Below are 27,852 nucleotides of genomic sequence, written 5' to 3'. Positions count from 1 at the left end.
GTAACTTTATGTACATTACTATTCCCGTTGATGTTAAGCTGGTGCATACGAGTTGGCAGGACCTGACTAGCCTGCAGTGAAGCTCATTCTGCATAATTTGTGACCTCATTCCTGGGGTGCTCGAACGATGCAGACAGTTGTGACTGTGGGATCAGGCAGGAGGAAACGTGAGCTCTGAGCGAGAGCAGCTTTATTAAACTGCAAATCCCTCCATTAAGAGCAGCACACTAGCTGGATCCCCTTTGTCTCAGATTTCACGCTTAAAAACTTTCCCCAAGGCAGAAGTCCTTGGAAAAGCTTAAGACTTGGCAGGTATACGCCTCACCTGTTGTTTTTCAGTGACAGGCTTCGTGATAAGGCGGCTTAAATACATTGGACGGGCTATGGAAGTCTGTATTTGGGGGCAAGGGGAAGTCAAAACGTCTGTCAAATCCCTGCCTGTTTCCTGCTGTCTGCATGCATCCAAAGTTACATCATCCTGAGCCCAGGGCTCTTGCTGGGGGAAAATTACGCAGTTACTCAGGCAACTGTTCTGTTTAGAAACATGGCAATGTTTCCTTTCCTTCCTCCCGTGCTGCTGAGTGCTGGCTGCCACTCACTGGCTCTGGTGTCATCAGAGTGCATCTCTGTTTTTCCTTCGGGGCTGGCTGCTGAAGCATAAGGCGGGAAAAGGCTTAATGCCTCCTAGGCTGTGGCATTAGCTTTTGCCTCTTTCCTCACAGTTGTGAAACAGCTGGGTTTTCCCCCAGCTGCGTGCAGCAGTACTTCCCACAGCCTTTTCACAAAGGGCCCCCTGTTTAAGGACTTTTTATAGGGACCTGGGACATCAACTCTTCGTTGACTTCGGCTTGTAAGACGGGATGTCCTTGCATCCCCAGCAGCTGTCCCACCCTCCCGCTGTCTAGCTGGGGAATAATTGACAATATTTCTCTCTCTTTTTTTTGAGAGCCATCACGAAACTGAAGATCCTCCCCTTTCGATGCTTTTGTTAACCAGCCATCAATAGCCACGTTGGACAAGCGCAGATCTCTGACAGAATGAGAGATTTGTCCTCGGCCCTGCTCTCCTATCATAAGCTAACGTTGTAGTTTTTATTATGGTAGCACCTTGTCGTCATGAATCAAAGTCCCATTGTGCTAGATCACGTACAGCTCCAAAGTGACCTCGGCTTAGACCAGGCTCTGTATTGTAACAAACCGAAGGCTACCTTGGCATTGGCTACGCTGTACTCTGCAGCCCTTGGCAGCTTCATTGCGACAGTGGGGGGGAGAGTTTTTCTCCTTTCTCTTAAAAGCTTGCGCTGAATGAGAATCCCGTGAGGTGTTAGCAGCACAGTTCTGATTCCATCCGGTAGGGCAGGGGTAGGCGACCTATGGCACGCGTGCCGAAGGCGGCACGTGAGCTGATTTTCAGTGGCACTCACACTGCCTGGGTCCTGGCCACTGGTCCGGGGCGCTCTGCATTTTAATTTAATTTTAAATGAAGCTTCTTTAAACATTTTAAAAACCTTTTTTACTTTTTCTATAAACTATTGTTGTATGTAGAGACTTTCTAAAAACGTTAAAATGTATGACTGGCATGCAAAACCTTAAAGTATAGTGAATAAATGAAGGCTCAGCACACCACTTCTGAAAGGTTGCTGGCCCCTGCAGTAGGGGATGATGGAGATACACACTAGCCAGGTTGCTACTATGTCTTGGCTGATGACTAATGGGACCCACTTTGGGGTCCATCAGTGGTGCTTTTTCATTTATCAGCATGGAACTCCCTTAGGGTGACCAGATGTTCTGATATTAGGGGTTTTGTCTTTTCTACATAACTGTTCCCCTCCCCCTTGGGGTTGAGGTGGGGAAGCCCTGATTTTTCACACTGGCAATCTGGTCACCCTAATTTTCCCTCCTCATTATAAGCTTTGTGTGCTGCCACCGGAGCACTCCTGTTGGTCTGGAGAACAAGCACAGCAATCAACCATGCATCTGTCACTCAGTAGGATACACTAGTAGTCCCTGGGCAGATGGAAGTTGTTGTGGTTTAAAGATCAACTCGTGTTCTAGGTACAAAACCATGTAGAATTTATTGATAAAACTTGTCAAACTTCCTAGAAAATTCAATTTTATTTATATTTTTGATGGGTGGGGGCAGACATCCCTCCCCTCCCCCCGCCAGCAAACCATCTGTAGTTCTTAGGAGGTTTTTTTGTGTCTAAATCAGACATAAGTTAGATAGGTATGTGGTAGTGAGTGGGAACGACTCCTTGGTGTTTGCTGAAAGGATACATTATGCATTTAATAACACAGACTATTTCAAAGCTCCCTGACTTCATCCCGCCTCTGAGATACCATCCCCGTGCCAGATGTCAGTTGCACAGATGTTAGTTACGCCAAAAATCCCAGAGAGGGAAAGCCCTTGTGCGTCTGCATCTCTCTAAAGGAGTCCCAATCTGCTTCTTGAGTATAACCAGAAGTGACGAGTAATAACTTCACATAACATTTCATTTCTCCTCCCCCCTGACATGCCCACTCAAGGAAGAGAACTTTCTCTTCTTGGAACATAAGGAAATGTTTGGGTTTTTGAGTAACAGCTTTTTGCATGGAAAGCTGCACCTTGGAGAAAGGATGTTTCATTTCCCTGGTGTTTATGGCCCTGTAAAATACTATGTAACCTTAAAACTTTTTTTCCTAGCTAGCCCTGATTGCAGTATGCAGCGGTGCAATTTCTCCCTGAACAGCTCTGGTTAATGTGCATCATAGCAATTTCCACAGAAGTTGGGCCTATCTGATTACTTGCTTTATGATTCTTTTAAGAAAAAACAACACTCACTGACTTGTAAACAAATGTTCTTATTAACTTTGATTTAGGCTGTGTAGAATTGAGCATATCTTATATTCTGACAAATGCCAATGTATGGGCTCTTGCACCTTAATGTTGTGCTTTGTGTTTCAATATTTAAGAGAAGAGAATCTGTTTGCAAATGCAGTACCATGCCTGCTTTAATTCACTACAAGCTTCAGGGGTTAGTCAATATGTATCCAAATAGGAAGCATGTCTCTTGCATAAATACAAATCTTCAGTGGCTATCAGCTACTCTCATAACTTTTCCTCTGTTGCATACATATGATCTAGAGAATTCGCCTTACATTTCACACTTTGGTTTTTTTTTTTTTTGGCAGGCTGTTGCTAAGAGAAGGATTACTTTAAATCAGAGCAAAGATTGTATTTTTATGGGCGCTATATAGGCAGTTTAAGTAGTGAAAATGAATTTAAATTGGGTGATATGTGGAAATGGAAAAATGGGGCAGAATTCAGATGGCATCTCCTTGTAAAAACGTGGGGAGATAGGGTAGTGGGACCCTGTATTTGGGTGCATGCTGGTGTGGACCAGGTCAGTTAAATTAAGCAGGTCGATTTAAATAACTTCAGTTTGGTGGTCAGAGCTTTTGTCCTGGGCTAGAACCTTTTTGACTTAGGCTTTGGCTACACTTACACTTCAAAGCGCTGCCGCGGCAGCGCTTTGAAGCTCTAAGTGTAGTCAAAGCGCCAGCGCTGGGAGAAAGCTCTCCCAGCGCTGTCCGTACTCCACCTCCCTGTGGGGAATAACGGACAGCGCTGGGAACCGCGCTCCCAGCGCTGGGGCTTTGACCACACTGGCGCTTTGCAGCGCCGCAATTTGCAGCGCTGGAGAGGGTGTGTTTTCACACCCTGCTGCAGCGCTGCAAATTTGTAAGTGTAGCCAAGCCCTTATAGATCAGCTCCTATTAGAAGTTGAGGGGATTGTCCTTTTGAGTGGACATGACCTCTGATGCAGAGAAGTGCAAGTGGATTTTAAGAGGGTAACCTGTTTTGTTATGTAGGAAACTGGTTTTCATAGCTGGGGTTAAAATGTGGAAGCAGGAAAATTCCTGATCAGATGCAGTTTCAGGCTTCGCTCGTTTCCCTTCCCACCGAAGCACAAAATGTCTCCATCTTCCCCAACGAGTCTTTTAGGTCTTGTCTAAACACACCAGTTGTACTGCTTTAACTAGACCTGTACAACCCCCTACTGTAAACGTGGTTATAGTGATGCACAGCTGTTTATACCAGCGCAGCACTTCCAGTGCAGGAAGGGGAATAAACTACACCCCATAACTGCATTAACACTAGGCGTTGTAACTGGTATAACTATTTTGGGTTTTTTTTAAGTCACACACTAACTGACTTAGTTCTACCTCTACAAAACCATAGTTGTATCCAGACAAAATCTGTCTGTAGATCAGGGTTTAAATAGGTACGATCCTGGAAGTGGAGGCAGGGCAAGATTGTGAGCTCTTGAGGGCAAATTGACCTTTGTCACTTTCTCATCATGTACTTTGTGTGCACACGTGAGCTCATGCATGTTTGGGGGAAGTGTGAGCTTGGGTTTCTCCCATAAATCAGGAATAACTTCACTGAAGTGGATGGTGGCAGAGCAGAATCATGCTCAGTAGGTGACTCTATACAGCATATGATTTACTAGGAAGGTGTGAAGTATCAGAGTGGGAGCCGTGTTAGTCTGGATCTGTAAAAGCAGCAAAGAGTCCTGTGGCACCTTATAGACCAGACGTTTTGGAACATGAGCTTTTAGTAAGGTGTTAGTGAGCAGCAATTAAAAAAACTTTGTTATGCTTAGAAATCTTGGCCTAATTGTGTGAAATAGTCCAGTTAACACTTTTTGAAAGATGTTAGTTTTGAATGTGGATCATGGATTTGTAACTAATTCAGAGGGTGGGTGGACATTTGTTTGAAAGCCTCTGCATGCGTCTTAAACTCAAGGCTTCTCTTGCATTAAGGGAAAATGAGACTCTGGGGTGCTGGACTTTAGTCCTAGTTAATCTGGTGGCGATAAGAGGTATTGTTGGAAAAACAAATATTCGACACAAAGCAGGTGTGAAATACAAAATGAAAAAACGCTTGTGTTCAGGGTTTAAAATATGTGGATGTCAAAAGTTACTCCCCCTCACCTCCAGTAATGATACTACACCGGATGCCATTGCACTTCATTCAAAAGGTGCTAAAGAGATGACTGGCTCTCCATATTCCCTGTTTTAAGGAAAGTGAAGATCTTCAAAACCTTCCTCTCTCGTTTTAGAGATGGCAGCTTTGCAATATGTTAGATCTGCCAATATTACAGGCTTGAAAGTGTGCTAGGAGGTGGATATTAGATTATAGATTTATGTTCACCTTATTAAATTCCAAAATACCATCTATAAAGATCCAGAACCTTATTTCAAGGAATCAGCAGGGTCGTGGAGCAGTACTGATTCACACCACGTGAGGAGCTGTCCTTTTATTCTGTTTGATGAGCAAAGGAGCCAGGAGATTCATTTTTACGTAAATTGTCCACATCCTATAAACGTGCATTTGTATCATATTAGTCGCTTAAGTGCTATGTTGGAATAAAGTCTACCTCTCCAGAGTGCCAAAAATGTTCCTGCTACTGGTGAATATTCACATTTATCAGAGAGAGATTTAAAACAAATTGGGTGAAAGAGGAGACTCTGTCTGTCTGTGTCTCTCTCTCTCAAATTATTTAGAAGGTCACCAGCAGTGTTCTCGCCAGTTCCAGATAGTTTTGGGGCACAGGTGAAAGTGACACCCTCAGCTCTGGGGGTGGGGAGGCCACATTTTAGAAAATACAAGGAGACAAGTGTCCCACAGCTCCACAAGTGCAAGGGTCATACATGGAATGCGGCCTTCACTAGGCATGCTTGCTGCAAGGCTCAGTGATTCAAGGTTTAATGCATCATCCACGTGTGCTCTTCAGACTTTTGCCAGGATAGTTTGGCGAGGGGAGAGTAGGTGAATAATTAGATCAGTGGGACTGGGTGACTGTTCAGCACACCTGAAAATCAGGCAGGTGCTTGAAAGGCTGAAAATTAGGCTTTTATTTTTTTAATATAATCTTAGCCTTGAAACTCACTCCAGGTCCTTGAGCCTGGGTTTGATTTTGAGCAAACCTGGGCTACTTTTTTCTGGTTCTGAGTTTTCCAGGTTTGTTTGGATCTAATTCAGAAAGTTTGAGTTTGCAGAGGCAGTGTCCTATCAGGTTTTTCACAGCTCTACTTAACAGCTTTGAATGGCTGCTGTATAACCAAAATCTGATTTAACTATATGTTTGAAACCTTAATAAGAAGTCACTATCCCACCACATAAAGAAGTCTTTAGTTCATTTTGGCACAATCCCTTTTTAAACTGCAGGAAACGTTGCCGTACAACGTTAACATTGGCCAGTGTGTCTCATTAAATTCCACTTTACAAAAATAACTGGAAGTGGAAGGTGCTGGGGTTTTGTAGCATACTTTTCTCCCCTAAGCGTGAATCAGGGATAATTGACAAGGTGTAAAAAGAAAGCAAAATAAAACTGGCCTCTCACGGGACTTACCCCACATGCTAAAGGGCAAATTCTGCTCTCTGAAACATGCATGCAGTGCTAGTTAATTTCCCTGGCAGTTGCATGTTCGTATCCAAGATCTTAGTCTGGCCCCACAGTTTGGATAGGCAGTGAAATTAGAACAGCAGAAAAAATATATTTCCTCTGGACCTGTGCTAAATAAAAGAGGAGAAACAGCTGTTGCCTCATCGTTAGAACAATAATAAAATACTTAGTGTCCTGTGACAGACTGAATCAAATTCAGAGGAAAAACTGTACTAATTTGCCGCTCTGGACAGTGGGAAAATATTTTGACACAAATTTGGTAGAAGAAAATGAATAGCTGCTGAAATCCTAATGCTATTTCGGTTCCCTGAGAAATAGAACATGCAGTTGGACGGTTGAACTGGTCTGAGAGAGGACTGCTTGTCTGGTTTTAATAGTTTCTCCTCTGCCCCAGGAAAGGCAGCTGTTGACTCGCACTGGGAAACACCCCAGATAACTTGTGACTCATGTTGCCATGTGCAGGGGAAGATTCCTGGAGAGCTTTGCCTTGTTCATAGCTAATCCCATGCCAACTTCTGTTACAAGCTGTATGCTGTCCAGGTGCATAACTCAGGAGTGTTCCGGAACAGGAAGTGTTTGGGTGTCCCATTCAGGGCAGAGGAATAGTGCTTGGCACCGACCTATGCGGTGGCTTTTATGCACCGATCTCAGTAATAATAATACGCCTTTTGTGCTCTCCTTTTGAACATGGAGCAGCACAGATAGGTGAAGTGATTTAAGGTCACCGCCTGAATTAAAGGCAGAGCCAGGATTAGAACCCAAGTCTAAAGACCCGTAGTTCTGTGCTTTACCCACTTGGCAATGCTGCCTCTTGAGAAAGAGGGCAAGGGAGGATGGCTGCAGAGTCCCAGTTCCACATCTGAATCTGAACTGCCTCCAATTTTAGGATGGGATCAGGGTAGGTTGATTCCAGATCTTCTATTGTTAGAAAAATTGTGTATTATGGCTTAGCCAGGACTATTGGAACCACAGTTCATGAAGTACCTGCGTTGTTTGCCACTAGAGGATACAAGCTGGAAGATAAAATAGCTACAAAGCCACGTATTACTTTCCAGTTATGTCATGTAACTGAATGGCCGTTACAGAACGCCCACTAAGCTGCACATGCTCATTACGCCCTGCTAAGTTCAGAGAAGAGACATTCAAACCCGCACATGGTATCGATTATGGCAGGTCTACATCTGTTTGAATGCAGAACGCCGAGCCCTTTCCAACAACTAGAGTTTCCTTTACAGTTATGATGTCATGACTGAGGAGTGACAGTTTTTCTCCTTCTGTTTTTCACCTGGCTTTCATTATAACATTTGAGTGATTTGAAATAATACATGGTGTTCTGCAATAATAAATTACACTCTTCCATTCCTAGCAGGGGAAGAAAAGCTGCATTGAAATGACAATACAGCTATCACATAAATTATATTAACCCCTCCCCCCCCCCGCCGCAATCCAGGAGATCAAAGTTCATTTTGCCTTCTCGTCTCATGCATACATTAAGGATGATACATGAGCTTTCAAATTTCCTGTTTCCTCTTAGTGTCACAAGCTTTGTGCCACTTACAGTTAATGTTTAGTTAGTTAATTGCCTTGTATTTGTTACTGTACTTTTGAAAAGGAAAGTAACAAACAGATCTTGAAGTGAAGATTACAAAAGGCACATACAAGTGTCCCCGTTTTCTGGTAGTCAGGAAAAACACTTACTTTGTGTTATAAATGGGTTAGTCTTTCCTAAGAGGCGAGGATGCCTTCATTAGCACTCTGTGTCCCAGATGGAAAAGGCAAAGCCCATTGAAGGTCAGTAACAGTCTTCCTGCTGAGGTCAACAGCTTTGGGTTAGGGCCTGATAGACGCATAACCTTCTGTTGGAGTTGGTTAGGAAAAAAATGGACTAAAATGAAATTCAGATGAAAAAGGGAAACTTTTTGTGTGTGACTCTTTCCCCCCTGTCCCCCCCCTTTTTTTTTTCCAGCCCTGTATAGGTACTTTGTAATTTTTCAAATAACCAGTAGCGTTCGGTAGCTGGAGTCTCCACCCTCAATTAAATTGTGTGACAGGGTTTTAAAAAACTCACTGAGGAATTCTGCGGGGCAGATCCTCTCCCCTGCCTGAACTCTGCGGAGAGCTTGCTTAGGTTAGGAGCTCTCCGGGGCATGGGCCGTCTTTTTGTTTGGTGTCTTTTGAACGGTGCCTAGTACAGTAGGGTCCTGATCTGTGACCAGGGCTCCTGGGTGCGGCCACAGTAATAATACTGAGGCCTGATGGAGGGGTTCACAGGGAGCCAGGTGTAGATTCTTGAGCCGCAGGTAGTGATCAGAGGAGCAGAAGTAGAGGAAATGGCCACCAGTGGGCTGCACCTGTGTGGTCCTCAGCCAATGGTGTAAAGGCTTTTTTCACCAGTGGAAATTTTCCCTGCTCAGGGCAATGGTATCTCTCTCATCCTTTTCCCCTTCCCCACAAGGGCCATCTCTGACTACCCTCACAGTGCACCACAGCAGAGAATCCAGAAAATAGCTTTTCAGAATAACTTCTGTAGAACCCTTAGTTGGTTTCTTCCTACGAATTCTGTAGCACTTTCCCGCAGGGTAAAAACATACAGCAAAACCAATGCAATTCTCACTCTGTGTCAAACTGCAATCACAGTGTTGCCGGCACAAAGGCCTGAGGCGACAGCAACAGTGGTTTGTTGCCCGGAGTGCCTCGCTCCAATTAGACACACCAGGGTGGAGAAGCAAAAAAAAGTTTATTTGAGATTTTAAAGCGCACGTGCTCGGAGACACAGACAGGTCTCAGATTAAGCACACTCCATACAAGCAGCTCTCTTTTTTTATACATGATTTTAGCTAAGCATGTCTATTACCCCTAATGCCCAGCTTCCCCTTCCCCCCCCCTCTTCTTTTCTTTCTTCTAGTTTCCATACAGCAAGCACATTATAAAGCAGCAATTATATTGCGCTGGTTAAATTATACTTGGCAAAAAACATATTATTTTGTTAGTAACTTTTTCTTGACCGGTCATTCTGTTTTACTCCCTTCAGCCAGGTGCAAGCAGACTGTATAATTGCCTCCTGGTACTGATAACTAGTTGCCACACATTCTATTCTTTTCATCTGGCCTGTGGGGTTAATTAAAGTCTAAACATGGAAGCGGTTCGGACAAGCAGAGGCCTGATACAGGGAGCCTTCATTGGCACTGTTGTTTTCCACCCCTCTGTTAACACTGGGCCATGCCTGGTGCCACCAACAACAGCAAACCTAAATTATTTGGAGGTGGGGCAAGAACAAGAGAGCTGGAAAGTTGCCTGTGTGTTTCTGATGTGCACATAATCATAGTAACGAACAGAGTTCTGGATTCCACTTCTGGTCCTTCTGTCTAATAATGGGCTGAACCAAAAGCTAGGCTCTGATGAAGCTCCAACCCTTATGGTCTGGAACATACAGCCTGGACTCATCTAATCAATATGACATGTAATTTCTCTTCTCCCACCCTCCCCTACTTGTTCATTTCTGAGTTTTTAGCTGGGACAGGAAGCTGCAGCTCTGACATACTGTGGGAGAAGCTGCCCTTTTTATATTTCTGGTGTGACCAGAAGCAGGAAATACGAGAAATCTCCAATGATTTCCAGTCTTATTTTGCAGACTCAAGTGGTTTGGATCAGCAGCCAAACGTCTGAATGCTTCTCTGAAAGGAATCTCCAGACCTTCTAAGGCTCTTGCTCATCGCTGCCAATAACATACAGCGGGGCAACGTTAAAAACTGTCTTCACCGTGGTGCATTCAGTAACCCCGGCATCTTCCTGCACTTAGACTAGGAAAGTGTAATAGCCCAAAAACTGTGGAGTGCTTTACACATGATGGTAATGGGAGCATAAATATACTTAATGACAAGTACATTTATAAGCAGATGAGAGTGTGTCAAATCATGAGCTTTTAATGGTGACCGCTGGCTGTTTTGGGACCTAGGCGAGACATGCTCAGGCCAAATGTTTCCCTTGCTGTTGTTCACACTCTGCCTGATCCTGCGGGGGGCTGATGGGCTTTTACTTCCCATTCAAGAGGCTCTGGCATGGAGAGCGCTCGGCTGTTTCAAGGATCAGGCCCTGTTGCATCCCCACGGCAAGAGAAAGGCGGGGTGCTCTAGTGGATTGGGCACTGAACTGGGAGGCCTTGCTTCTCTTCCCAGCTCTGCCACTGACCTGCTACATGACCTTGGGCAAACGCCTTCATCTCTGCATCCGTTTCCTTTTCCACTCTTTGCCTGTCTATTTAGGGGGCCATCTCTTACTATGAGTTTGTATTGCTCCTAGTTCTCTGGAGCGCTAATTGCACTTGGGGCGCTTAGGCATTACCGGAATACAAATCATTAATCACTAAAGCAGTCGGTAAGAGAAGGCATGTAGTGAGTTGCAATGTACGTGAAGCTGGTGCCTCGGAACAGGTCCATTCTACTTTTCGTTAATTGGGGGTGGGGTGGGGTGGGAGAGAATTTTAGATCGTCAAAGTGACTCAGCCCAGAATCTGTATGACGCGAACCAGCCCTACAGAAAGTTCTCGTTCCTGCTCTGGGGATGCCCTGCCTCTCATCTCAGCAGTATTGTGGACATTGAGCTTTACAGTAAATATGCACGTAAAACCTGGCATCTGGTTTGGCTGTCTTGCAGACTCAGATGCACCCAAAGTGTGTTTGTGTACACGTGTTGCCTAGCTCCCCGGGTTCAATGCTGGCATTGAAAGTAGTTGGATTAAAAAACTCTCTCATTGGGAGCAAAATAAAAGGGCTTTGCTGTTTGTCAAAGAGATCAGCTTTGTGTTACACGTGAGTGCACCCTTAGGGTTAATGATGCCTTGTTTGTTGACACACAAGTTTTTAAAACTCAAATGGAGTGTCTTCGAAGGAGTAGCAAGTACAGATTACATGGAAAACAAATCAGTGTTGCTTTGACGTTGCCTTATGATACATTTTTCCATTCTTAGCTGGAGTGCAAACAGCAAGCTGCCTCTAAGCCCTAGTCCAGGGGTCGGCAACCTTTCAGAAGTGGTGGGCCGCGTCTTCATTTATTCACTCTGATTTAAGGTGTCGCGTGCCAGTCATACATTTTAACGTTTTTAGAAGGTCTCTTTCTATAAGTCTATAATAGATAACTAAACTATTGTTGTATGTAAAGTAAATAAGGTTTTTAAAATGTTTAAGAAGCTTCATTTAAAAATAAATTAAAATGCAGAGCCTCCCTGCCCGGTGGCCAGGACCCGGCAGTGTGAGTGCCGCTGAAAATCAGCTCGCGTGCCGCCTTCGGCACGTTTGCCATAGGTTGCCTACCCCTGCCCTAGTCTTTCTCCAGCTTTCGCAGCTGTATGGTGCTCTGCTTTGGGGCCAGATGTAAACCCAGTGAGCAACCCAGCCTGTACTGTGTTTGATACTGACGTGCTCTGTGAGCGAGAGACCCTACTGGACGCCTGATGGGGAATGTGGACAACCCCCGTAAACCATATTGTGATGCTTTTCAGAATGTTGTGATGCGCTCTCATCAAAGAGGTGTGGATAATGGACGTGGCTTGCCTCAGGGTAGCTCTGCCAATCTGGTTAGGGTATAGGACTCCTCTTTAGTAGCCAGAAGGGCGAAACAGCGGGCTAGGAAAGGACCTTCAGAGGGATTCTCCTTCCACTCGTGGTGTGGTCCAGTATCCATTCCTTCCCAGATGTTAGCTGAGATGGGCAGATATTAATTTAGGAAAACCCTAGAGCCCTATTTGTCTGAATTTAAGGAACAAGGAATGGCGGGGGGAGGGAGAGAGGGGGGGGCGTGCCTTGTCTTCGTATGTCCAGTAAACAGGAGTAGGTCTGCACTGGTGGGGGCAGATCCAGCAAAGATACAACCCACTGGGGCTCCCAACTATGAGAACAGGGCCTGTCTCACCACTCCTTTGCCTTGAGATGCTGGCTTAGGAGAAGCCCACTGGAGAGTAAAGAGCAAACTATAAAGGCAAAGTATTTTTGCAGCACAGGGAGATGATTTCCCGTTCCTAAGTCTTGCACTGCCCCTTTGCCACCCATAGCACTTTGTGTGTGTGTGTGTGTGTGTCCTTCCTAATCCTGCTCCTGAGAGTCTGAGTGCTGTGCAAACTGTGTGGGTGCTCACAGTCTAGGAGGATGAAGGGGCATCCGTCTCTATCACCCCTGCATTATGCAAGGAATAAGGGTGACTGCTCCAAGGAGCATTTGGCTGTTCCAGCTCTGAGGGTTGGTGGACACCTGGGGACTCCTAAAGGTGTAGGATCACTGGACTCTGGAAAAGTTCTTATTGCTCCTGGGAATGGGTAGGGCAGATGTCTTTAAATAAGACGCATTCTAAAATGTAACTGACTGGAACAAAGTCAGCTGCCTGGGGTGATACTAGTTATGGTGTGGAGGCTGGGTTTGGGATTTCTGAAACCTCAGTGCTGGGTTTTGGGGTTTGCAAACCCTAAAACCACAAGTAGTTTGGATCCATGATCCATTTTATTGGAACCACCAAAGTCTGGGTGGCTGCTGTGGAGGTTCTGGGTTGTTCTCGTGTCTCAGGATAACCAGAGAATCTGACACTGTAAACATTTCATATTCGTTCTTCAGGGCAATACAATGCAAACGCTCCTATAATAATTAATAATACATCATCCTTATGTAGCCTTTTTCACCCATAGATCTCAGAGCCCATTGCAGTTGGCCTCATTTGATCTTCCGCTGTTGGATGCTTGCACTCAAATGAGTGTCTCAGCTTCATTTAATGACCCACAGACACAATATTGTCCTCTCTATTATGCTGACTAATGCAAACCTAATTCTGGGCAAACAGTACAAAAACTGCCTGGATTTAGCAAGCTGTTCTGTTTTCTCAAGGAGATGTAAACGATAGCAGAGAACAGGAGCCACCCATTGTGAAAAGGTAGCTGGCAAGGTTCCGAAGGCAAATACCCAGGTCAGCTGAGAGCGGCCATGTCTCCAGATACTTGTGTGACTCCCGCTGCACCTGCTTTAATAACCGCTTCGTGCCTTGCTGCTTGAGACAGCACAGTACTTGTGTCCAGGGGACGGCAGGGTTATTGAGTTGGATAGACCGGCTTGCTTTTTCAGGGGAAGTCATTTGATGCTCTCAAGCCTGAGTTTCTGAGGGGCTGCTGGCCAAGAATTGCTCCCAACCCTTTCCCCTAGCCCGCCTTGGTACCCACGGCTCTGCTAGCATTCTTCATTCTGCCCTAGTGTTCCATCCTATCTAGCGTGGTTTTGGACAGATCCCATTTCTGCTTCCAGTTTTTCCAACCCGTCTGCCTGGTGCTTGCGCTTTTTTTTTTTTTTTTATGATCCGTTTTTATGTAACGGAGCAAAATAAGCAAGACCCGCTTGTGCCCTGGCCCACAAGGGAAGTACAGGCTCTGCTGATCTTTCCAAGGATAAAGTGGAACAAGCGTCTACAGCTGCCTCCGCTTTGTGCCTGTGCTCGGCCCTTCCGTTACTTGTTGGCTGGTGACAGTCACATACTGTGATCCTGACGCTCAGCTAACTCTGCTCCTGCCCTACCCAGGTTCTGGGGGTCACCCAGCTGCACCCCCTTCATCTCCACCCCAAGTTAGTGCAGCTGAGGCTGTTGTGTTTACATTCTGCCCCCAATGGGACATGGACACAGACGATTGTTTTAGCGCAGTGGTGGTCTCCAGCTCCATCCCCTCCGTCCCACTCTGTGGCCCCTACCCTGAGGCTGGGGAGCCGGGCATGCGAGAGAGTTCTGATGCCAGCTCAGCACCAGCTGTGCGGGGCCCTTCAGTAAAGGGGATTCTCAGGGGTCTGTTGAAAGCCTCCTTCCGCTGCCAGAGCAGCACAAAGGGGCCTCGGCAGCAGCGAGAATCGGGCCCTGTAAAGCTGCCCATCTCCAAAGCACGGGAGTAGAAACAAGTTGATTTAAACCAAAGGGTACATCTGCCCTGCCGCTGGGAGTTGTGATTCCCTGCACAGGTAAACTCACGCTAGCTCAGCGCACGCTAGCCAAGTGGGCGGCTTGGCCTAGCTGCCCGCATCCACGCCTGCCTGCCTTCCTCGAGTCGTCGAGCTCAGGGGGGTGTATCTTGAGCTGAGCGAGTGCGTGTCTGCCCACCTGCACTGGCAGTCGCAGGTCCCAGCCAAAGTTTAGACAAACCTGAAGTGTCCGGTCTCCTTTTCAGCTGGTTGTGCATCTCTTCAGGTGTTTCTTTTCTGCTTTCCCTTGTCTGTCACCTTCTTCCTCTCAAGTCTGCCGCCTGTGAGCCAACTTCCTTGAACTTCTGCTTCCAGGGAGACCTGTCTCTTTGTGAGAGGACTGGGAACTCTAGTTAATTGCTTGTGATTAGGCAAGAGTAGATTTGCAAGAGCCAGTCGCTCAGGTGGGGAAAACAAAGAGAAAGGTTCCTTCGAGGTGGACGGTTTGGACTTCAGCATGTTTTCTAGGTTATTCAGAGCAGCAACTGCCTGTGTTCATCACAGCGCATGGACTGTTACCCTTATATGAAAGACCTTTTCCCTTTGAGAGAGTAAGCAAGAGTCAAAAGCTCCTGTGAGCTGATGGGGATTTTTCTTATAACTGTCTGCTTTGCTCATTTGTGTGTTGCTCTTCCTATTTTTATTTTTATTTTTTTTAAAAACAACAAATAGAGTGAAAACCCTGGACAAACAGGGAGCTGCTCTGTTTCCATTTCAAAATATGAAATCTGTATTTTTATTCATCTGCCACTAAAAAGAAACTGGCACCTGCAACCCAATCCCCTGCCCCTTGTAACAATTCAGGAACTGAGACAGTGCCTTCTGTTTTATTCATTAACTATGGGCATCTCATACCAAGTAACACAAGGCCACAGTTGAGATTTGGGATCCCTTTGTGCCTGCTCCTACCTAGAGCAAGAAACAGTCCTTACCCTGGAGAGCTCGCAATCTAGGAGACACAACAAAGGGTGGGAGAAAGATAGGATTATCTCCTTTTGACAGGAGGGAAACTGAGGCACGGAGAACTGAGTCCAAGAGGGAGTCTATGCAAACGTGAAGGATTGAATGCACCCAGATCTCCTGAGTCTCAATCCAGTGTCTTAACCAGAAACCTGTCCTTTCGTTCAGCACTTTGAGACCCTCAGCTGAAATAAATACCTAGCAACCACCTATACTTTGCCTGATGGAAGGGCTACAAAAGCATCAATAACTCCTACCCTGCAGTAACTTCTGTCCTCCCCCATTTTATAGATGGAGGGGAAACTGAGGCAGCGACACCTTGATTGACTTGCCTCAGCTTGCACAACGGGTCTGCAGCAGAGTCATGCATATAGCTCAAGATGTTTTAACTCCTAGCCCTGTGCTTCAACCACTAGGCTTACTTTCTCTTTTCAAATAATAATGTTTGAATACTTGATTGATTTATTTTTAAAATGCATCCTTTACACACTTTTCTTTCCAGGCTCTCTCCTGTGCAGAGTTTCAGCCCAAATGAAGAGTAAAATAATTTTGCTGTGGAATAGGAAGTTCTGTTGCAAGCTTTGGGTTATTGGCCTTTTAAGTAACCTTCAGTGCTTTGTTTACGTGAGACTGCTTAGGAAAGTGAAGCCGAATTCACTGAAGATGTGAATTTAAGATGCATAAGTTTAAAGCATGTTAAATCCTCATGTGGGTGCTCTCTATCAGAAGGAATTGGCCTTAATTTGCTGTAGCTTAAGTTTAAACTTTCGTTTTTCACGTCATACCTTTTTGGCTATTTTGGCTTAACTTTTCTTAGACTCCCCATATAGACAAGCTCTCCGTTTTTGCTAAAGGAAATGATTGAAATCAACCATTGCATGCTCTTCATCCCTCGGTATTGCTAAAACCTGATAAGTTGTGGGGAGAGGGAAAGCTTCTGTGAGGTCCATGCACAGTGTTTCGACTTCATTAATCAGCTTTGCTAAGTGGAATATTCCTAGCTCGTGAGCATTCTATAAAGGCGATGTCTTTCGAATGGGGAAAAATTATAGCCTGCTTAGCACTAAATTGTTCAAGAATAATTCCGGTCTCCACTTTTCAACAGATAAATCTGAAGTCGTAACAACCAGAAACGTTATCTGTCAGTCCAAAATAATTGATGAGCCGCGGCTTGAATCTAAACCTAAATGGGCTTTAAATGAGAAAATTCTGGAGACGGTGGCACCATATATCATCTCGGAGGCTGCTGCTTTGTATGAAAGAGACAGTGGGGCAAATTGAGAATGAATGAAGCTATGGAGGATTTGACGCTATTGGTAGTGTCACGTCAGCTCTGGTTATCTTTCAGATTTCTTCTGCTTCTTCTGGAATTTGCTGAGTAATGCCTCATTCGGAGGTGAGCTGCATGGAGCAGAATCTAACTTTACACTCCGTTCCCCAGGGCCCCTTATGGACCATGTGGTTGACCATGACACGCTTCCCACACACCCGCTATCCCTGGGGCTGGTAGCAAGGCCAGTGCAGAGTTCTTCTGCTGACCTAGTCCCAGCCAGGGAGAAACTCCTGCACAGGGTGTGCTCTCTGGGGTTCATGTCCTCCTTCCTGCCCTCTCCCAGGGCCCCTCGACGCCGCCAGAGTGGCATAAAGGTGTCTTAATGTAACTGGGAGTTGAGGCCCATTGAGTCTCATGAAAGGCTTAAGCTTGTGCTGGATGATGATACCTGCTGCCTCATTAATCATTGTGAATTTCTACATTTCATCTATTGGGCTCCATGGTGGCGACTCTTCTCCCCCCTCCCCCAATCTGGTCTTTGTTTCACTGACATGAAAGCAGTGATTGAACAGATGCACATGGCCTCCCGCTAGAGGTTTCCTTTGGCTCGGTGCTTCTGAGCTGTGCTCGCCACAAGATAAGGGGAAATCTTGCATCACGGTCAGGAAGTGCTAAAGAAAGTTCCTTTTGTCATTCGTCACCGTGTTATCTTCAGCATTAAAGCTGCAGCATTCCTTGCATGCTGCAGGGTCCATTTAAAGCCCACAGCTTGGACCAAGTCCAGTCAGCAACATGGCTGGATGCCCAGCCCTCCCGTTCTATTGTGTGTAACACAGCCCCTCCAACGTACTTCCTCCCTGAAGAGTTAACTCTGGCCTTGTGAATTCCCTGCTGCAGAAAAGTCCTACCTTGCTTGGGAGCCAAAGCTGCCACCTTTCTGAAATCCCATCCCATCCATCATACCGTCTGCCCCGTTCTTTCCTCCTAGCTTATTTCCTGCTTTATTAAATTTCTATTGAGAGCTTTCAGAATGCCCACTAGCCTCCCTATCAAAAGCACTTACGATACCGTCCTCTAAATGCAATGACTCCAGATACAATGATGCTGATGCTGGAAGTCATTCAGTTATTACACAGCTGCCGGGGTGAATGTCCTGTTCTACCTTCCAGGGTTGGGGCCCTCAGGGTTTGAGAAAATATTAACGATAGACTAAACTATTGCTGCACAGAGTTCATTTTCCTGAACAAAAGAATCTCTCAAACATTTGAGGTAAATTGGCTTTACAGAAACTCGGGGATATTTGGTGTTTATATTGATCCCTCCTCTGTAGTGTTAAAGGAAGGACAAGAATGCTGGGGGCGATGAGAAGCTATTTTTATTTGTTTGATTCCCGTAGCACTCGCAATGTACTAGACCTTTACCCATGAGCTTGGGAAAGTCTTACCATGGGGAAGCACAGCTGTCCAGCCAGCCCAGGTGTTACTGTGTCTAGTCAGATGGAGAATCTCATGATGACTGGTAATGGGGAAGGATGGATGTGGGCTAATCTCAAGCGTTCAATCTGTTGAGGAAATGTGAGTGTCATTGCTCACACCTTCTTGTCAAACTGTCTCGTAAATGGGCTCTCTTGATTATCACTACAAAAGTTCTTTTTTTTTTCTCCTGCTGACAGTAGCTCATCTTAATTAATTAGCCTCTTAGAGTTGGTAGGGCAACTCCCACCTTTTCATGTTCTCTGTATGTATATATATGTCCTCACTATATGTTCCATTCTTTGCACCCAATGAAGTGGGCTGTAGCCCACGAAAGCTTATGCTCAAATAAATTCGTTAGTCTCTAAGGTGCCACAAGTCCTCCTGTTCTTTTTGCGGATACAGGCTAACACGGCCGCTACTCTGAAACATTGCTTTTATTGTTAGCTCTGTACCCTGACACCCTTCATCCATGCCAACACCCCAAAATTTAGCTAAGGATTTTGGGCCAGATGCTCAGTTGGTGCAAAGCAATATAGCTCCAGCTGGAGCGAGAGGTTTACCAATTTATACTGGCTGAGGACCTGGTCCCTTGTATTCAGGGCTTAAATTCAGCTCGAGCCATCTGGAGCTGAGATCTGGAAATTATTTTCAAACCTGTGGGAGCGCACACACCGCCCACCCCCTGGGGCTGAAGCCCTGAGCCCTGTATGTTGGGGGTTGGGGAAAGGCTCCAGGAAACGAATTTAAGCTCTGCTTGTATTCATCACCTTTCATGACAAAGAATGCAAAATAGGGGTGTGTGTGTGTGTGTGTGAGTGAATGCTTCATCTCCGAGGCGGGAGATGGTAGCTAATCTGATGTACAACGCACCACAGCCATTGGGGGAGGGGAAGAGTTGACTCTGGACGCTCTGGTAAATCCTCTGTTTAGGGAATGTACAGGCCAAAGCTGCGCTTCTTAAGGCTTTTGCTGGAAGACCCTACCTGACCCTCCCTGGCAACTGCAAAGAAGTCCATTTATCTGTGATAGAAGGGTGAGGGACTGAGCGGGCTTTGCTATGGTTCTGGGAGTAGGGTCTAGGTCAGCGGTTGGCAACCTTTCAGCAGTGCTGTGCCGAGTCTTCATTTATTCACTCGAATTTAAGGTTTCGCATGCCAGTAATACCTTTTAATGTTATTAGAAGGTCTCTTTCTCTAAGTCTATAATATATAACTAAACTATTGTTGTATGTAAAGTAAATAAGGTTTCTAAAATGTTTAAGAAGCTTCATTTAAAATTAAATTAAAATGCAGAGCTCTCCGGACCAGTGGCCAGGACCCAGGTAGCTTGAGTGCCACTGAAAATCAGTTCGCGTGTCGCCTTCGGCACATGTGCCATAGGTTGCCTACCCCTTGTCTAGGTATTTGATACCTGATGGCTAGACAACCAAGCTATTCCCCTTCCACTGTTTAGCAAATACACACTCAAATGAGAGGGAGGGTGGCCATATGGTTAAGGCGCTGGATGGGCGCTGGGTTCAATTCCTAACTCTACCACCAACTCCCTGTGTGCCCTTGGGCAGGTCATAGTCTCTCTGTGCCTCAGTTCCCCCTCTGTACAATGGGGATGGTAACCCTTTCTTTCTCCCACTTTTAAATCTGTCGTCTCTATGTATTACTGCAAGCTCTTTGGAGCAGGAGTGATTTCTTACACGCGTACAGCACCTTGCGCAAGAGAGCCCTGATCTCGGCTGGGAATTCTAGGTGCTACAGGACTAGAATTAATAAATGGGTAGCCCATCGCCTATGGAGCTATAAGAGGCCTCCCCAAACAACCAGCCGCCTTTGGAGTGCGCCACCACCCCACTCATATTCCACCCCCAGGCCCCACTCCCGCTCATCCTCTTTCCTCCAAGGCTCCGTCTGTTCCCCTCCCTGCTCCACCAGCATGGGGGCCTCATGGGAGAGGGTGAAGAGGCCTGCGTGAGCGGTAAGCCATAGGCTGGTGGGAGGGGGTGAAGAGGTGGGGGAGGGGGTGAAGAGGCACAAGCAGCTGGGAGGGGGCCAAGCAGGCCTGGGGACGGAGCGTGGGGCTGAGCAGGGGCGGGGCCATGGTCCGGGCACACACAGCCTCCCCAATGGAGAAGTCCACATGCCGCCCATGGCAAGCTCCCTGCTAGACTCATTGCTTTTCTAGGTGAAACCGGACTGAATGTTTCCTTCCTCGCAGACATGTAACGACCAAATAATTCCTGTGCATTTCACTGGACTCTGCAGCCACCTTGAGGGTTTGGCTCTTCTCGGTTTTTTTAAACAAGGTCTCTCAGGATTTGTAATTGATTGGGGCTGAGAAGTAGGTTAGTCTGCTGGAGAAGTGCAGCTGTTTGTACACAGCTGCCGATATCTCTGCTGTATGGGCTATGTGCCAGATTACTTAAGGTCAGGTTGCAATGGAGATCCATTAGGCTAAACCCAGACTACAAGGGGAATGACTGTTTTTCTTGAGGCACTTCCTTTGATCGCCTTGTGGTTGGGATTATTTGCTTTTCCTTTGTCTCAGGTGCTGAATGCTAATGAGGCCGGAATCCTGCTGGAACCTAAACTAGTTGGTTTGAGTTTAATCAGATGATAAAACTTATTTTTATCTTGTTTAGTCCATAAGGAGCCAGTCCGGGAACTCTCCAGTTCCTGCTCATTCAAGTATTCCCATGGGATTGCTTGTGTGAGTTAGGGCTGTGGGACTGAGGCCTAAATGGGGGAATGCGGATAACCTTGCTGACATTATAGCTGGACTAAGGACAGGAAAGGAGCTGTGAGTTCACGTAGAATGTCTGTGGAAGGGTGGGCATGGAGGATCATGGGTGGCCCATTTTAGCAATGTTAAGTAACATCAAGCATGCTCAAGTTTACTTAAGTGCACCAAGTCCACGTGTACCCAGCAGTGTCACAGAATCTACATTGCGATGCAGAACGGTGCTTCTGATTTTAAACTTTAATTAAAAATACCTGGTGTCCGTAAGCCTCGTGGTTGTGAAGAAAGCCTTTGAAATGTGATCAGGATGTAAGCTGAGGCGGGGTTGCCTGCCTGGGTCTTGAAACAAAATCACCCTAAGCAGTGAACTGCCGTGTTCATCTCGATGAATCATGAACTCTGAAACCTAATGCCAGCTTGAAAAATCCCCCTCTATTTCTACTGATTGGCTTTTCCGAAACATCCAGCCAATGTAGCACTCATTGCTGGGAGATGGGGTGGGCCAGGCTGCTGGTTTCTGGAGCACTCGGCGTTCTAATCTCCTTCTCTCCCCAACTTTACCTTCATTTTCATTCCCTCCATGAAAGGGGACTGAAAAAAGATTTGCATCGATGTGCCAAGAGCCTCAACAGCTTCCCGAATGCCAGCAGCCCACATAGTCCCACTTGTCCCCTCCTCCGCTTTCCCCGAACGTTCTCCCAATGCAGTTCGGTGTTTTCAGTACAGAATGTTGTGGCAAGCTGAAAATTTGGCAGCCGCCCAAAATAAATCTGATTTTATATGAAAACAAATAACCCAAGGAGCCACTGTACTGATTAAATCCAGTACAACAATAAATAATACAGTGAAAAGCTTCATTTAGGGGAAAAAACACAGCCAGAAGCCACTGCCGCACATCCGAGTCCCAGAAATCGGGGAGTCTCGCTATGGAATTTAGGACCAGCTTGCTGCAGAGCGCATGGGCGTGTGGCGGAGGATATGGGTGTGGCTGCATAGGGTCCTGGATGGTAGTGGAACAGGCTGGGGCTGGCTGCAGTTTACAGCTGACTCTCATTGCTGGGTTCTGGAATTCTGCCATAAAAACCAGCTCAGTTGTTTAAATACAAGCCCTCATTTGCTTCATTGCAAAGAGCAGCACAGTGGGGTCATGACGGTAATGACGATTCCATGTCTGAAGAAAGCTGGTAATTGGGGGACTCCTTCAAGGTAGCCTGTATAACGGAGGACCCATTACAGCTCTCCTGGGATCATGCTCTTAATCAGAGCTGACCAAAGAATCTTAATTCTTGTTCTGATTGGCTTCAAGGACTAATTTCATTCTATTAAACCTATTTCTCGCTCTCCCCTGCATGCCGCTGAAGGTTTATCCCCAGGTCCTCCTGGTTTTAAATTCTTCATTGGCTAACGAAGCACTGCCAGGATGTCACCCCCAAATCTTTCACAACTCCACTAACTCCCACTGTAGTGCCGCTCCACAAGGTCAACGCTTTCAAAGGAAGTGTCTGCTCCAGACGAGGTGGTGCTAGGGGATGCTGATTTCCGTAAGGCTGTGGAAGTTGCATTTGTCACTCAAGGCGTCCGCTTTCACAACTAATTGGGAAAGGTGGTGTTAGGTTTTCTTGTTCGTTGGGCGAGTCGCCAGTCATGCTGATGTGCAGCATGTGGAACTGACAATTAAGGAAAATCAGTTCCCTCTCCCAAAACCACACAACGTGTCTGTTTCATCTGAGAGCAGCTCCTGTCACTGCTGTAAGAGCCTCTGCGTTGGGTGAAGCGTTCCTGCAACACAATTGCTTTTCATCCAGGGTGTAGGGCTAAGCCTCCTCTCTTGCCTGGGTGTAGGTCCTCTATTCCAGTAGGAGCTGTGAGGACAAACCACCATACTAGTTTTAAAATGGAGCTGCCTACATGTCTACATTGGGGGGAAGGATAGCTCAGTGGTTTGAGCATTGGCCTGCTAAACCCAGGGTTGTGAGTTCAGTCCTTGAAGGGGCCACTTAGGGAATCTGGGGCAAAAATCAGTACTTAGCCTGCTAGTGAAGGGATGGGGCTGGACTCAATGACCTTTCAAGGTCCCTTCCAGTTCTAGGAGATAGGTATATCTCCAGTTATAATTATAATAATATAATATAATTAATAATTTCTGAATGGGATCATATGATGGGAGTGCTGCAATAGAAGGGGACTGGACTCAATGACCAGGCGGTCCCCTCCAGTCCTATGTTGGTTGAGTTACCTCTGTTAAAATGAGAGGAGAGCTGGATCCAGAGTGCTTCACGCAGCTAGATAATACCAGTGTAGATTTCCTGGGGTAATGTATCCACTCTACACCTATATTATCATGAGTAGGGGTGGTGGTGGATTAAGAGGTATAAGCAATGAAGACGTGAGCACAAATGAGATTTGAGAGGCATTTGGAGGAGAAGGGGGTTTAGGTTCATGTCCTTGTCATAATCGTACTTAGTGGCAATTCTGTCGGAAGTGTGTGCAGTGGAAGAGAGGGGAGCATTCAGCGCCCACAGGAATGAATGGCGGGATTGTTCAGCAGAGGTGTGTGGAGGTGCCAGTCAGCTGGCTCTTGGTCTGGGAGCTTTCAGGGAGCCAAGAGTTAGAACAGCACAGTTAGCTGCCAGGCTTCCGAAATAAATCTCTGCCCTGGCTAAAAGGCTTTTATGTTGATGTCACCATGTGGGACACTTGAAAGAAACATCAGCACCTCCTCTCTGTTCTGTGGTGAAGATAAATTCATTGACTGTATCATGCTTGGATGCTAACGTGATGCAGGCCGTCTAAGTGTATTGGTAGAAAGTTTTCCTTCTTCCATCAGCCTTTTCAGAGGCTCTTTAAATGGTTAGTTGGATTCTTCCTGGACTTCTGTCAGCTGTGTGAACTCGGCAACTGTCTGATTGCATATGCGCTGTGGTTTTTGATGTATTCCGCAGATGTTACCTGGAGCAGTAGAAGAGGCTGTGATACAAACGCAGGGGGAGATTTTTTGCACTAATTTAGCAATTGGTAGTGGGGCCACCAGCATGATAGCTTCCAAATTTGAATAAGATGCACAATGACAGCAGCAGGTAGCTCTTGTTTGATGGAGTTTTCAATTATTATTATTTTTGCTCTTTGCTCCTCTCCAGTGAGATGAGATTAGATAGGTTGGATAGAAATAATCTTAAAATCTTGTTATGGCTCATGCCCACTCACCAGTGAAAATACTGTCAGCAGAAGACTTCTAGTTTGCTTTGATGCTGCGCTTGCTCCTTGATCTTTCTGAACTCGGATGCTGTGAAGCTGAGTTCTTCAAAGAATTTGAACTGAAATTCTACAGCACAGAACTTGGGGGTTCAGTTTTTAAGTCCTCTGACTGCCAGGAGATTTTTGAATCCACTGCTGCGAGAGACAGTCATTCTTGTCCGTAGATTCCAACCCTTATTTCTGCCTGTGCATTGGGACGACAGGGTGAGGCGGATGCTATGAATACTGCAAAAGGGGAAGGCGGTTGTTTTGCATTCAGGATTATGAAAGGAAGCTCGCTTTTCATCATCTGTAATTATGGTTAAAACCTGTGTCATTAACTTTTCAAATTGGAGGCTTAAAAGGATTTAAAGTAAATACTTAGTGGAAATTTGAGATGAATGAGATGTTAACAAAAAAACAGACCCCTTCTATAAACAAATTAGTTTGCATAGGCTGAAAGCTCCTGTAGAGGCCTGGAAGACTGGGTGTAGTATGAACCCTACGCATTCGCATACCCACCCATCCAGCCGTATGTATGTTGTAAGACAATTCTGTAGAGTCTAGTCCGTGTTAATTTTGTCTTTTCAATCACTCACACTATCATTCTGCCCCCGGGTCTATTCAACTAATGAGAATGTCCTGAGGTTTATAATGATTCTGATGATGTAATGCTTCTAGCCTGTGTTTATTGGTTGAGTTTTATTGCCTACTGCTGGAACTGTGTGGTTGGAAGACACAATCTCCCTGTTTGCCTAGTTTAAATTAGTTTCTCATTAATGAAGTGGTCTTTCTAACCCACTGCCTGACTAGGGTTGCCAACTTTCTACTCCCACAAAACCAAACACCCCTGCCCTGCCCCTCTTCTGAGGCCCTGCCCCACCCCTTCTCAGAGGGCCCCACCCTTACTCACTCGCTCATTTTCACTGGGGTGGGGTGAAGAGTGGGGGAGTGAGAGCTCCGGCTGGGGGTGTGGGGCCAGGGATGAGGGATTTGGAGTGTAGGAGGGGGTTTCGGGCAGGGACTGACGGGTTTGCGGGGGAGCAGGACTGGGGCAGGGGGTTGCGGTGCAGGCTCCAGGTGACACTTACCTCAAGCAGCTCCCGGAAGCAGCAGCACATGCCCGCTCTGGCTTCTATGCGGAGGTGTGTCCAGGTGGCTCTGTGCAATGCTCTGTTTGCAGGTGCCGTCCCTGCAGCTCCCATTGGCTGCCATTCCCGACCAATGGGACCTGCATAGCTGGCACTTGTGGCGGGGGCAGCATGAGGATCCCCTGGTTGCCCCTATGCGTAGGAGCCGGAGGGGGGACATGCTGCTGCTTCCGGGAGCCACACGGAGCCATGGCAGGCAGGAAACCTGCCTTGTCCCGCTGCGCCACCAACCGGACTTCTAACAGCCTGGTCAGAGGTGCTGACTGGAGCTTCCAGGGTCCCTTTTTGACTGGGCATTCCGGTCGAAAACTGGACACCTGGCAATCCTATGCCTGACCCCTTAAATATAACCCCAAATGCAATAATATTTATAGGCACACTTCATGCTGTTTTCTTTGTGGAGATACGAGTTGGCCAAGAAGGTTATGGTTTGATTCTTTGCAAAACTTTTGTTTGGTAGGTTTTAAATTGCATATTTGTAAAGTTTGCAAGTAGCAATTTCTACCATGCTAAATTGTCCAGTTGGGGACCATTAACAGTACCATGTGACTACAATGTTACTGACCCAACACAAACTGTGTGGCTGTTGCAACCAAATATGCAATTTGAAACTTGCCCTGAGTAGTCACATGACATTGTTTCCATTCCTTGATTGGTTCATTTATGTAACAATGTGAGAATTAAGAATATTTGTGAACCGTTTGTCGATGAGCAAGCAATTGAAGAAATCCGTGGAGAACTTTGCATAATGAGTACACTGGAGAATTTTGCATGGAAAACTTGCCAACAGAAAGAAGGTGAAATTAATTAAATACGTTATTTGCTGCAGTCATTCAGTCTGCTCTAATTAATAACAGGGGTGAGAGCCAAACAACTGAAGCAACACCTTACTCCTCTGATCCCTTCCTTTCTTGTTGCCATACATTAGTGTAGAAAGAGCCCTCTGTGTTCCCAGATTACAAGACCCCTGAAGGTCACGCACACATGGTCACAGTGGAACAATCCATTATTGCTATTGTCAAAGATGGCATCTTTTTTTTAAGCGGCATTGGATTACTCAGCCGATTTGAGCCTTATGACTAGTGGCTGAACAATCTTAAGTATTTTACGGTGGTCACAAATGAGATGAGAATTCAGATGGGCTAAAAATTAACGATGACCAAAATGCTGTGAAAACAATCTTCACTGTGAGAGACTTGCTGTTCTGTGTTTTTTTGTTTTGTTTTTGTTTTTTAACTTAAGGGTCTCTGCTTGGTGACCTGCCTCTGATTTGGTCCACCATCCACCAACTTCATTTCAGGTTGGATCACAAGAATGGCAGCTATCATCTCTGGAATGTGCTGGGGGTTCTGTTTTCTAGCATGTCAATTAGCTGAAGTGTCAGCGCATTGGAAGAAGTTGGAGGGGGAAAGTAAAGTACTGTTTGGATCAGCTGCCGATAGTTTCTGACCTGAGAGGGCGAAAAAAAATATTTTTTTCTGTCCTTGCTCCTTTGTTCATGTCACTTGTACTTTTTATTTTTGTAATTATATGGTGTGTGTGTGTGTGTGTACACTCGTATTCCATGTAATGTCTGAGCCTTGCATGGGGAGCCATGGAATAGATTCAAATTGTCATTAGTTGCAAACTCAGTAATAAATTTTTATATAATTTTTAGCTTAACTTGTAGTCAACTTAGAGCTTGAAAAGGAAACATCCTGCTCTTTAGTTGTTTAGACCCTATGCCTTGTGAACACGCACTTGAACTTCAAGTTTTGTTTCCAAAAGAGCCTGTGTTGATGGTATATCACACACACACACACACACACACACACACACACACACACACACACACACACACACACACACACACACACACACACACACACACACACACACACACACACACACACACACACTCTCTGGAGCAGTGGGGAACCTGTTTGTACTAGAATGCTCAGTAAACAAATGCATCTTCTCACCAGCCAGTTCCCATATTCTTCTTCACTTCCTGTTGCATGTGAATTTTGATTAATGTCTACAGTAAATTACTCGTACAGAATTATAGCCATGTCTCTCTCTTTTTTTTTCTCTCTTTGCAGTTTCTCTGTTTGAAGAACATTCGAACGTTCTTAAAAGTCTGTCATGACAAATTTGGGCTAAGGAACAGCGAGCTGTTTGACCCCTTCGACCTCTTCGACGTGCGGGATTTTGGAAAGGTAAAAGTTCACTCCTAATCTGTGTCGAAAAAAAGGTTTGAAAGCGCTTTTACTGCTGCTGGAAGCCGAGACTGTTTTCAAAATGATCAGCCCAGCATTGGGCAGGACATACAACCAGCTTGGATTCTGCATAGCTCGTGTAACCCACACCCACTCTGCGTGGCACTCTGCATAGCTCGTGTAACGCACACCCACTCTGCGTGGCACTGTCTTCCCTGCCCCGGGTGGTGGCTGGGCCCTGTGATCCATTGATGAGCATGCTACAGCCTTGGCTCTCTTGGCTCAGGCAGTGCAGAGGCTCCTGCTTTAGAACGGTTGCTCCTTCTCTGCCCTGAGTGGCTAGTCATAGTTCAGGGCTCGGGGCGGGGGTTCCAGCTGGGAGTAAAAATTGGTCCTAGCCAGTT

General features: G+C 46.0%; 1 protein-coding gene across 2 annotated transcripts in view; it reads left to right on the top strand.

The window, feature by feature from the left end:
- Nucleotides 1–27,852, top strand: part of VAV2 (vav guanine nucleotide exchange factor 2) — a 304,625-nt gene that overhangs the window by 31,892 nt on the left and 244,881 nt on the right. For both annotated transcript variants that reach the window (XM_044992733.1, XM_044992732.1), the window contains exon 2: nucleotides 27,332–27,448. In XM_044992733.1, coding sequence (XP_044848668.1) covers nucleotides 27,332–27,448 — 117 coding nt within the window. The remainder of the gene's footprint in view (nucleotides 1–27,331; nucleotides 27,449–27,852) is intronic.

This window comes from Mauremys mutica, chromosome 18 (assembly GCF_020497125.1).
Source record: "Mauremys mutica isolate MM-2020 ecotype Southern chromosome 18, ASM2049712v1, whole genome shotgun sequence".
NCBI classification, from domain to species: Eukaryota; Metazoa; Chordata; order Testudines; family Geoemydidae; genus Mauremys; species Mauremys mutica.
The sequence above is the reverse complement of the archived record's forward strand: the minus strand, read 5'-3'. Positions and strand labels throughout refer to the sequence as shown.